At 39.0% G+C, this 11745-nt stretch overlaps 1 protein-coding gene across 1 annotated transcript in view; it reads right to left on the reverse strand.

Annotated features, from left to right (window-relative positions):
- LOC103251241 (zinc finger FYVE domain-containing protein 9) overlaps window positions 1–11745 on the reverse strand; it is a 104676-nt gene that overhangs the window by 23422 nt on the left and 69509 nt on the right. Inside the window, exon 10 of the mRNA XM_008049824.1 lies at window positions 9244–9348. Coding sequence (XP_008048015.1) covers window positions 9244–9348 — 105 coding nt within the window. The remainder of the gene's footprint in view (window positions 1–9243; window positions 9349–11745) is intronic.

The raw sequence follows: 11745 nt of genomic DNA on the forward strand, positions 1-11745 counted from the left end.
GGATGCTAGACATATTTGGAAGGTACAGCCAGCAGAATTGCCTGGTAGAATTGATCAGGGAATGCCAGAAAGAAGACTCAAAGGTGACTCCAAAGTTTGGGGCCTGAGGAAATGGAAGGATGATGGCACTGCCATTACTTAGGGAAGACTGCAAGAAGACTACATTCTGAGGGAAGATCAAGAGGTCAGAGCAGAACTTGCTAAGCCTGAGATGACTATTTAAGTAGAGATGTCAAGTGGGCAGCAAGACATTCAAGTCTACAAAACAGTGGAGAGATTCAGCCTGAAAATAAACATTTGGAAGACATCAGCAGAGAGGCAGTATTTAAGTTCATAGGACTGGATGATATCACCAAGGAGATGGAAAGAAGCAAGTAAGACTTAAAAGGACTGAGCCCTTGGGTTCTCCAAAATTAGCAAGAAATGGGGTCAGAAAGGGGGATTGTGAGAAATGAGAACTGTCCTAGGAGCCCAGGGCTTCTTATGGTACTTGAACACAAACATAACAGATTGGAGCTGATAGTCCCAAGGCCAAAAGTAGCAGCAAGGCTGTGAGTTTGAGAGATAGGGAAAGGCAGGAGGTTGGTAAGAAGCCCAATGTACAAGAGCCACTGCTCACTCCTGTCAATGGGCATGTCAACAGGGAGAAGACAGTATGACCCTGGGCATGCAGAGTTCAGCAGTGACCTCCTCTTGCAGTCAGCATCCTGAGCTCCTTCTTGGGGATCCTTCTATTTGAATTTAAACCTGTGGTTAAATACTGTCTTTTATGTATAAACTAGAAATAGCTATACCAGTAATCAATGGAACAACATCTCCCTCCTCTGCACTATTCTTTAGAGCACCTCTGGTCAACTTCTTTTATTCCTTTGAAAAGAGGACTATCTGCCGGGCTCGGTGGCTCAGCCTGTAATCCCGCGCCTTTGGGAGGCTGAGGTGAGTGGATTGCCTGAGCCCGCGGGTTCAAGACCCGCCTGGGCAGGCAAGACCTCATCTCTACAATAAATAAAAAAATCAGCCGAGCGTGGTAGCTCGCGCCTGTAATTCCGGCTACTCGGAAGGCTGAGGTGGAAGGATTGCCGGAGCCCAGCAGGTCGAGGCTGCGGTGGCCGGGAGTGGCCACTGCACTCCAGTCTGGGCGACGGAGTGAGACTCCAACTCAAAAAAAAAAAAAAAAGAAAAGAGGACTATCAAGCTGGGCTCGGTGGCTCAGCCTATAATCCCGCACCTTTGGGAGGCTGAGGTGAGTGGATTACCTGAGCCCTCGTGTTCAAGACCCACCTGGGCAACTTGGCAAGACCTCATCTCTACAATAAATCAAAATGAGCCGGGCATGGTAGCGCGCACCTGTAGTTCCAGCTACTTGGAAGGCTGAGGCAGAAGGATCGCCGGAGCCCAGCAGGTCAAGGTTGCGGTGGCGGGAGCAGCCACTGCACTCCAGTCTGGGTGAGAGAGTGAGACTCCAACTCAAAAAAAAAAGAAAAGAAAAGAAAAGAGGACTATCAGTTCCTCCTTCCCTCAAAGAAAAGAAAAGTATTCCTTGAAGACAAGAAAATCAAACATTCCTCAAACAGATTTTAGCACCATCTGTTCTCGCTAGTGCTACAAGCCTATGAAATTATGCTTTTGTAATTTCACACTTCCCTGAAGAATATGTGTAGTTTTGAATTAAAATAAACCAAAACTCCTATTTTAGAATCTCAGAGTGGGAAAGAATCTCAAGAGGTCATTCAGTTTATTTTTCAGTCTAACTTATACAAGATGGAGAATTGTACAAATAAATGATTTCACAGATTCATTGTATCACAACCAACATACCCTGTCTTTTTGGTGTTAAGTAAAGGATTAACAAGACTTTGCTTCTTTTTGCAGGAGATTTTGTCAAATTAATTCTTTGGTGAATTCCTACAGTGTCCTGATGAGATTTTGAATGTCCACTACATTACTAGAAAAAAAGTGTATTTTTAAACTGTTATATTTTAAATTACTGATAAAAAGCACATATTTAAAGTGTATAATTTAGCTGGGCTCAGTGGCTCAGCCTGTAATCCCACGCCTTTGGGAGGCTGAGGTGAGTGGATTGCCTGACCCCGCGGGTTCGAAACCCGCTTGGGCAACTTGGCGAGACCTCATCTCTACAATAAATCAAAAAATATCTGGGCGTGGTAGCGCGCGCCTGTATTTCCAGCTACTTGGAAGGCTGAGCGGAAGGATTGCCTGAGTCCAGCAGGTCAAGGCTGCGGTGGCCGGGAGCAGCCACGGCACTCCAGCCTGGGCGACAGAGTGAGACTCCAACTCAAAAAAAAAATAAAGTGTATAATTTAATGATTTTTGACATGTGCATACATACATCCATAATAAGCATGTGCAGTTGCCCCCCAAAACTTCCTGGAGTCTCTCTGTGATCTATTATTCCCTCACATTCCTTCCTCACACCAAGATTTTTATCTTATATTTCATAAGTTTTAATTTGAACTCTAAGTCTATGAATCACTTCAAATTAGTTGTTATACATAGTATAAAGTAAAAGTTAAAGTTCTTTTTTAGACAACTGGCTATACAACTAGAAATACTATTTTTGTTCATAAGATTTATCCTTTTCCCAATGAATTGCCTTCACATCGTTATGGAAAAGTAACCATATGTGAGCATCTGTTTTTTTTTTTTTTACATTCTATTCTATTCCACTGATCTAGTCATATACCAAAATAACACTGTTTCAAATCACTCTACTTGTAAAATAAGTCTTAACATCAGGTAGTCTAAGTCCCTGAATAATGTTCTTTTTCAAAGTTGTTTTGGTTATTCTAGGTTTTTGACATCCCCATATAAATTTTAAAATTAGTGTCCCAAATTTTATTTTTAAAAAAAGCCTGCTGGTATTTTGATTGCAATTGTGTTAACGCTATAAGACCAATTTGGGGGAGAACTGACATCTTAACAATATTGAATCCATCAATCCAGAAACATAAGACACCTATTTATTCCAGTCTCTCTGCAATGTTTTGTAGTTTTCAGTGTATAAGTATTACAGAATATTTATCAAACTTAGCTCTAAGTATGACTTTTTTTTTTTTTTTAGTTAGAGTCTCACTCTGTCACCCAGGCTGGAGTGCAGTGGCATGCTCACAGCCATCACAGCCTCAACCTGCTGGGCTCAAGTGATCCTTTCACTTCAGCCTTCCAAGTAGCTGGAACTACAGGCACGCACCACCATACCTGGCTAATTTTTTGATTTATTGCAGAGATGAGGTCTCGCCAAGTTGCCCACGCTGGTCTCAAACCCCTGGGTTCAGGCAATTCTCTTGCCTCCGCCTACCAAAGTGCTGAGATTATAGGCATGAGCCACCACGCCCAGGCAGTATGTCATATTCTATTTTTTTGCTTTTTGAGTTGGAGTCTCATTCTGTCACCCAGGTTAGAGGACAGTGGCATGCTCCTGGCCACCGCAGCCTCTACCTGCTGGGCTTAGCAATCCTTCCGCCTCAGCCTTCTAAGTAGCTGGAACTACAGGGCACACGCAACCATGCACGGCTAATCTTTTTTGATTTATTGTAGAGATGAGGTCTCACCATGTTGCCCACGCTGGTCTCGAACCCCCGGGCTCAGGCAATCCTCTCACCTCGGCCCCCCAAAGTGCTGGAATTACAAGCTGAGCCACCAAGCCCAGCCATATGCTTGATGCTATTGTCTTGTTTTAAAATTTCTGTTTCTGACTGTGCAATGCTAATATACTGAAATATAATGGATTTTTACACAATAATCTTACAATTCTGCTAACTTCACTTATTTTGTAGATTCCTTAGGATTTTCTACATAGGCAACCATGTTATCCATGAATACAGACAATCTCACCTCTTTTTCTAAACCGTATGCCTTGTATTTTGGTTTCTTGCCTTATTGGCTAGAAACTCCATTACAATGTTGAATAAAAATAAGAATGAAAATCCTCTTCTTGTTTCCAGTCTTAAAGGGGAAGCATTCAGTCTGTCACCATTATATTTTATATAGTATAGATGGATTTTGCTATGTTGCTGGTTTTAGACTCCTGGCCTCCTGTGATTGTCCTACCTTGGCTCTCAAAGCACTGGGATTACAGGTGTGAGCCACCATGCCTGGACCAGCCCATCATCATTAGATATGTCAATTGTAGGTTTTTCATAAGTGATCTTTTTTATATTGTGAAGGTTCTCTTTTCTCTTCTTAGCTTGTCAAGACACAAACATTAAATGATTTCTATTTCACCACTCTGGTTGCCTTCCTGTAGATTTACCCAGATGTCCTATACTTCCTAAAGGAATTGTTATATTGGGAAGTTAGACATATTCTATAAGCCCATGAAAATGAAAAGTTTGTAACACAGGTTAACTAAAAGTTAACCACTTGAGTGTGGTGGCTCATGCCTATAATTCCAGCACTTCGGGAGGTGGAGGCGAGAGGATTGCCTGAGCTCAGGGGTTCAAGATCAGCTTGAACAACATGGCGAGATCTTGTCTCTACAATAAATAAAAAAAATTGCTGGGCATGGTGATGTGTGCCTGTAGTTCCAACTACTTGGAAGGCTGAGGCAGAAGGATTGCCTTGAACCCAGCAGGTCGAGGCTGAGGTGGCTGTAAGCGTGCCACTGCCCTCCATTCAGGGTGACAGAGTGAGACACTGACTCAAAAAAAAAAAAAAGTTAATCAGATGAACAATCAATCTGAATGATGAAATGAAACAACAGCAAATGTATATACAATTTATGTAAAACTACAGTACACATATACTAGGTTAGTATACCATCGTAGTTATTTGACACACATGACTGAAATGTCACAACAAACTTATAATGTGAGTATACTCATTTTCTAAAAGAGAGGTTAACTCACTAAGGTGATATAGCTAGTAATTAAAAGTTAACCTAAGATCTGTTTGATTCCAAATTGATTTTTTTCAGTATACCTCATCACTTTTCTGGTCTTAACATACATATTTTTAAAAGTCATCATGTATTAGGAAATGCCACACAGGTAATTCTACATTTACAGTTCCATGAGACTTCAATATTTAAGTAGATACACTGGCTATGTCAGTGATCTGGCTACATACTAATCTTAACAAATAGGACCACACTGAAGATCTTTTTGAAGATAGAGCTTGGACAATTCTAATAACCCCAAAACAGTCTCCAATATAAAGTGCTATAATTACTTTAAACCATCAGCCCTAAAACTTGATTGGTAATTACTGAATTGATATCTACAGTTTGGTGGTTAAGAGTAAGGACACTGGAAGCAGAATGACTAGGTTTGATGCCAGTTCCAACTCTTGAGAACTATGTGATCATGGACAAATAACTTAAGTTTTCTGTGTTTGCAATTCTCCCACCTCAGCCTCCTGAGTAGCTGGTACTACAGGCACATGCCACCACATTCAACTAAGTTCTGTGTTTTAATTCTTGTCTGTAAAAAGATAACCCACACTAAGAACAGTGCCTGGTACATAATAAATAATTTTTATTCATTTATTATTAGTTCAATACATTTTAGTTAATAAAATGATGAAAGTAATGTCATTATAAAAACAAGAGGGGCAACCCTCTTGGGTCCCCTCCTACTGTGGGAGCTTTTCTGTCCTCTCAATAAATCCTGCTTTCTCAAACAAAACAAACAAACAAACAAACAAAAACAACAACAAAAAACAAGAATCAGGTTACCTAAACCAATGGGGATCTAGTGGCCCTGACAAAGGAGATCAGAAAGTTTTTATATAATACTTATTTCATTTATTAAGATTTCTATGCCATCAGAAGTACTATTTTCTTCTAGCTTTCTAACTTTCAAGTCTTTCCTTAGATTATCCCTTGCCCCATATAGCCACCTAACTTAGTTTTCTAAAATTCTGTTTTCTTGAAGTCACATTTTCTGCTTAAGAATCTGTAAAAGTTCTTTACAAATTATCATATTAAAATCTAAATTCTGGAGGCTTCCCAGAGTGGTGTCTGAGCCCCGCATCCCTCCACCCCTCCCCACCCTCCCTGCATCCCTCTCCCTCACCTCCCAGGCTCCAGCCCCACCCCAGGTTCTTCCTCCCTCCTTCTCTTCCCCTCACCCAGGGGGAGGGGGTGGTGGTGTATGAAGACCTTAGAAAAGCCAGCAGTCTTTGTATAACTTTGTCTCCCACTAATCCATCAGTCTGCTTTAGCCTCCTATTCACTAAGCAGCTTGTTTTTTTCTCATTTCTCTGTAAGACATGCTCACATTTCTGGTGCTTCTCAGCCTTTGTTTAGGCTGGTATCTATCCCCCCTTTTCATTTCAGTTATTTTCCACCCTTCTCTTTCTAGTGCATAAATATCATTCATTAGCCATTTCAAATATTTCATTCATCTAGCTATCTGATGAATGTATACAAATATCTCCTACATGCAGCATGCTGCTCTGACTGTTAGGGATTTAGGATCAATAAGAAATTTAAAAACATTTCTGACTACTCATCAGAGCTCTACTTTCTCTGAACCTTTAGTAAACTTGCAATAAATCTCAGCACTTTTTTTCCATATTGCTTCATCTATGTTAGTTCTGTTTCATGTTTTCATTCAATAGACATTTCCTTGCTCACCCACTCTATACTAGGGTGTCTGCTAATAATACCAGTGGTACATAAGACAGACATAGTCTCTCACGAAACTGATAGTCCAGTAGAGAAAGCAGACACTGAACAAGGAATTACAAATATACTAATAATTACAAATAGAATGTAAGGTGTTCTAGGGATGTATATAACATGGAAAGTTATCCCAGTTGGAAATTAAATGAAAGTATATCTGAAAAAATGTCATTAAAACTGACACATGAAAAATGAGAGGGGTTAGGCAGGTGAAGAGTAGGGAAAGTGTGTATCAATAAGGAACCAGATGTGAGCATAACATGGGCAATAATAAGAAAGACTATGGGGGGGAGGGGGAGGGGATTAACAGTAGCAAATATCTGTCTGGGGCTGGGAAAACACCTCTTATCAACAGGGTGTCTGAATGAAACGTAATTGTACACCTAACCCTTAACTGTACCCCACAAAACTATAATAAAAATACTGATTAATTATTAAAAAAAAAAAAAAAAGAAAGACTATGAGTATAAATGAAAAAAAAAGAATGAGAGGAAAAGGCGAATACTGTGATGATTAAATAAAATAACAATAATGTATAAGAACATTACTTCTTCAGTTATAAAGTAGAATCACTAGACACAACACAATTCAACTGTCTAGAACTACGAGATAAAATAATGTTAAGATGAAAACTAAATTAGAAGGAAAGTTAGTCTGTTAAATCAGGTAAGAAAATTAAGTGATTCCTAATCCATAAACTCTACTGAAAACAAAATTTAATAAGTGACAAGAAAAAAACAAACAAACAAAACAAAAAAGTGACAAGAAATCCAACTATTCTTTTTTTTTTTTTTTTTTTTTGAGACGAGGTCTCGCGAAGTTGCCTGGGCTGGTGTCGAACCTGCAGGCTCAGGCAATCCACTTGCCTAGGCCTCCCAAAGTGCTGGGATTACAGGCCCAACTATTCTTCTTTTTTTTTTTTTGAGTCAGTCTCGCTCTGTTGTCTAGGCTAGAGTGCAGATGCACGCTCATAGCCACTGCAACCTCGACCCGCTGGGCTTAGGCGATCCTTCTGCCCAGCCTTCCAAGTAGTTGGAACTACAGGTGCGCACTACCATGCGTGGCTAATTTTTTGACTTACTGTAGAGATGAGGTGTCGCCAAGTTGCCCAGGCTGGTCTCAAACCCATGGGCTCAGGCAATCCTTTCACCCTGGTGCTGGGATTATAGGCATGAGACTCTGTGCCACTTGGGAATGATATCTGATCATCTTACTCCTGGACAGCAAGCTCCCAAAAGGCAGGCATAATATGTTCTTACTCATCTTTGTACTTCATATCACAGAATACATTTAATAAATGTTTGGGAAAGAGATAATAAAACTTCAAATCTGAGAACTAATACAAGTTTTCAAAGCATAATCTCTTTTAACACTTTTAGGACACAAATTATATGCAAATAGTTCACACTTTAAAGACTTGACCTCTAGTTTATTATTACTCTTTGATACTCCAAGGTAGGCTTATCTAACAGCTAAATATTGCTTAATTGTACCCAGAAAAAATTAAGCACACATTATAGCTACTATTTTCTAGTGTTCTAAAAAAAAAAAATCACATGGAAAGACAAGGATAAAAGCTTTCTTCACATAGGTCATTCTCATAATAATGCTGAGCTCAAGTTCTATAAGACACCTGTATGATTCTAAGTGCATTCCAAGTACAAGATGTTTTTCAATGTACGAATTAGTAAATGGCAGAAAGAAGAAAGAAAAAAAGAAAGAATAATAAAAAAGGAAAGAAACAGAAGAAGAGAGAAAATTATTGTATACTCATTTAAGAAATTATTGTATACTAATCTAAGAAACAATAGAAAAAGTGACCACTGAATTACCACCCTGCCCCATAAAACAACAAATTTTAACCATTATTACATCAAACTAAGTTTTAAAATAAGATTTCTCTTTAAAACTCCAGTAATTATCATTAAATATTTTAGAACCAATTTTAATAAATTTTTAAATTTCAGAAAGACTACACATGCAAATATGCAAAGAAGAAATAATTCTGGTGGGGGTGGGGCACACCTTATCAACAAGGGTACCTGCATAATGAACATTTGAATACCTAACCCTGAATTGTATCCCACATATTAAAAATAAAAAATTTAAAAAAGAAAGAATTCTGTTAATGTGTGTAAAGTACGTACAATTTCACTTCAGCTACAAAATATAGTTTAATTTAAAATGCAATCATTTGCTTTTGGAACCTTATTTAAAGCCATTTTGGGACTTACACTGAGCTGTGCTTAACTGTTAAGAATAGCCAAAAATAATAAATGTAGCAACAGGAGAAAAATTTTGAAATCCCACCACTAATATTATGGATAGGGCTAATTTTATACCTTAATCAAACTGCTACTCTAACACTGATTCACAAAACATCAAAAGGTCAAATGACACAATCAATGACTTAACAAGTAAAAGTGTAACATCTTGCCTTTCTGCACTGAAATTCCCAATAATTGAACTAAACCATACAATACTGTGGACTGATTTCACCGTCAACTAATTAAAAATAAAATTTACATGTAATCACGCATTTTTCACCTTCATTTGCGTTTACAACTATAAAAATATGCCTTTATGTTAAATCCTACCTCATTGTATCTGTTGCTGGGAATTTTGATGCTGGTTTTCCGAACTTCCATATCAACCACCAAACCTTGAACTACTGGCAAAGTATACTGGTAATTTCTGAAGTCCTGGGCAAAAGGAGATTGAAGTAGAATAAATCATCAATTGTAGGATTTCATTTACAGTAATAAAATTAACACAAATGAAAAGAATGCCAATACTGAGAGATCCAATTTATTTACATAAGACCATATATAATGAAAGCCCCACTGTGTGCATTTTATCTAATTAGCCTATAAACTCTTATCAGGAAGTAAACTAAACAGTTTCATATACCCCCTATGCAATACATCAAACAATTATTTTAATGCTTACACTCTCTATCACCACTTAACATTTTCTTTCTTTCTTTCTTTTTTTTTGAGTTGGAGTCTCACTCTGTCGCCCAGACTGGAGTGCAGTGGCAGGCTCCCGGCCACCACAGCCTCGACCTGCTGGGCTCCGGCAATCCTTCTGCCTCAGCCTTCCAAGTAGCCAGAATTACAGGCGTGCGTTACCACACCCGGCTAATTTCTTTCTTTTTTTAGAGATGGGGTCTTGTTCTGTACAGCCCAGGCTAGAGTACAATGGTGAGATCACAGCTTACTGCAGTCTCAAACTTATAGGTTCATGCAATTCTCCACCTCAGCCTACAAAATAGCTAGGACTACATACACATGCCACCATGCCAAGATTTTTTTTTTTTTGTAGAGACAAGTTTTCCCTGTTTTGCTCAGGTTGGTCTCAAATTCCTGACCTCAAGTGATCCTCCCACCGTGGCCTCCTAAAGTGCTTGGGATAACTGGCATGAGTCACCACACCTGACCACAACACTTTTTATATTTGTTAACTATCTGTCTCCCCTCCTTCTAAGGTAAAGCTCCAATAGGGTATAGACTCTCAACTGTCTTGTTCTTGCTATATCCCTAATGCCCCAGCCATCTTAGACACTCAGTGAGTATTTGTAGGGAAACACACTCACACACAAAGACACAAAGACAGACAGAAAACAGACACAGACACACACACACACACACACACACACACACACACACACACACACTCTACCATATCCAGCGTGGCTAAGCAAAATGAGCATGATAGTGGGAGTAGAGGTCAAAGTAAAAGCATACAGTTAGATTTCATAAGTTCTTGTAGGTTACCACAAGGACTTTTGACTTCAGGCGGCTTCTGAAGGGTTTTAACAGATCTGACTTCTCTATAACAGACGATAAAAGAAGAAGGATAGGAGAAAAGAGATCAAATACTATAGTAACAACAATCCAGGTAAGAGACAGTGACAACTTAGATCAGGATGTTAACAGTCTGAAACATGGTAACAAGTTGTCAGATTCTAGATACATTTTTAAAGGAAAACCACTAATATTTGCCACTAGATTGTATATGGATGTGAACAAAAGACAAGAGTTAAATTTTATGGCCAGGGCTACTAGAAGACTGGAATTGCCATTTTCTGATATGTAGAGTATGTTGTGAGGTGAAGGGTGTTTCTCAGTAACTTAACTGTGTTACTTGTAATAGAGCTCAAGAATACTGATAGAGACACAAAAGTATTCAGTACCCAACAAGATAAAATTACAATCATCCAATTAAAAAAAAAAAAGCAAGAAAATGCAACTCAAAACAATAGGAAAAAAAAAAATCAATCCATGAAACCTGAGCCAAAACTGATGCCAGAATTACCAAAGGCATTATAACAGCAATTATAATTGTATTTTTTTTTTTAAGTGAGAAAGCAGGATTTATTGAGAGGGCAGAAAAGCTCCCACAGTGGGAGGAGACCCAAAGGGCTTGCCTATAATTGTATTCTACATGTACAAAAAGTAAAAACAGAAAAGATTTGAAAAGACCCAAGTAAAACTTCTAGAGATGAAAATTATAGGGTCTAAGAGTTTTTAAAAGATGGATGGAATTAACGGTAGCTTAAACATTGCAAAATAAAAGATTAGTGAAATAGAAAGCACAGCAATAAAACCTATTCCAAATGAAATACAGAGAGAAAAACGACTGGAAAAGAAATAGAAAGAACATTAGGCCGGGCTCGGTGGCTCAGCCTGTAATCCTAGAACTTTGGGAGACCGAGGCAAGTGGATTGCCTGAACCCAAGGGTTCAAGACCAGCCCAGGCATTGGTGAGACATTGGCTCTACAATAAATAAATAAATAAAAAATAGCCAGACATGACAGCATGTTCCTGTAGTTCTGCCTACTTGGAAGGCTGAGGCGGAAGGATTGCTGGAGCCCAGCAGGTTGACACTGGGGTGGCAGTGAGCATACTACTGAATTACAGCCTGGGCGATAGAGTGAGACTCCAACTCAAAACAAAACAAAACAAAACAAAACAAAACAAAACCAAAACCTAAAAGAACATTTGTAGCCGGGCTCAGTGGCTCAGCCTGTAATCCCACGCCTTTGGGAGGCTGAGGTGAGTGGATTGCCTGAGCTCGCGGGTTTGAGACCCGCCTG

This window comes from Carlito syrichta, unplaced genomic scaffold (genome assembly GCF_000164805.1).
Source record: "Carlito syrichta isolate Samal-C Ts95f unplaced genomic scaffold, Tarsius_syrichta-2.0.1 Scaffold137712, whole genome shotgun sequence".
NCBI classification, from domain to species: domain Eukaryota; kingdom Metazoa; phylum Chordata; class Mammalia; order Primates; family Tarsiidae; genus Carlito; species Carlito syrichta.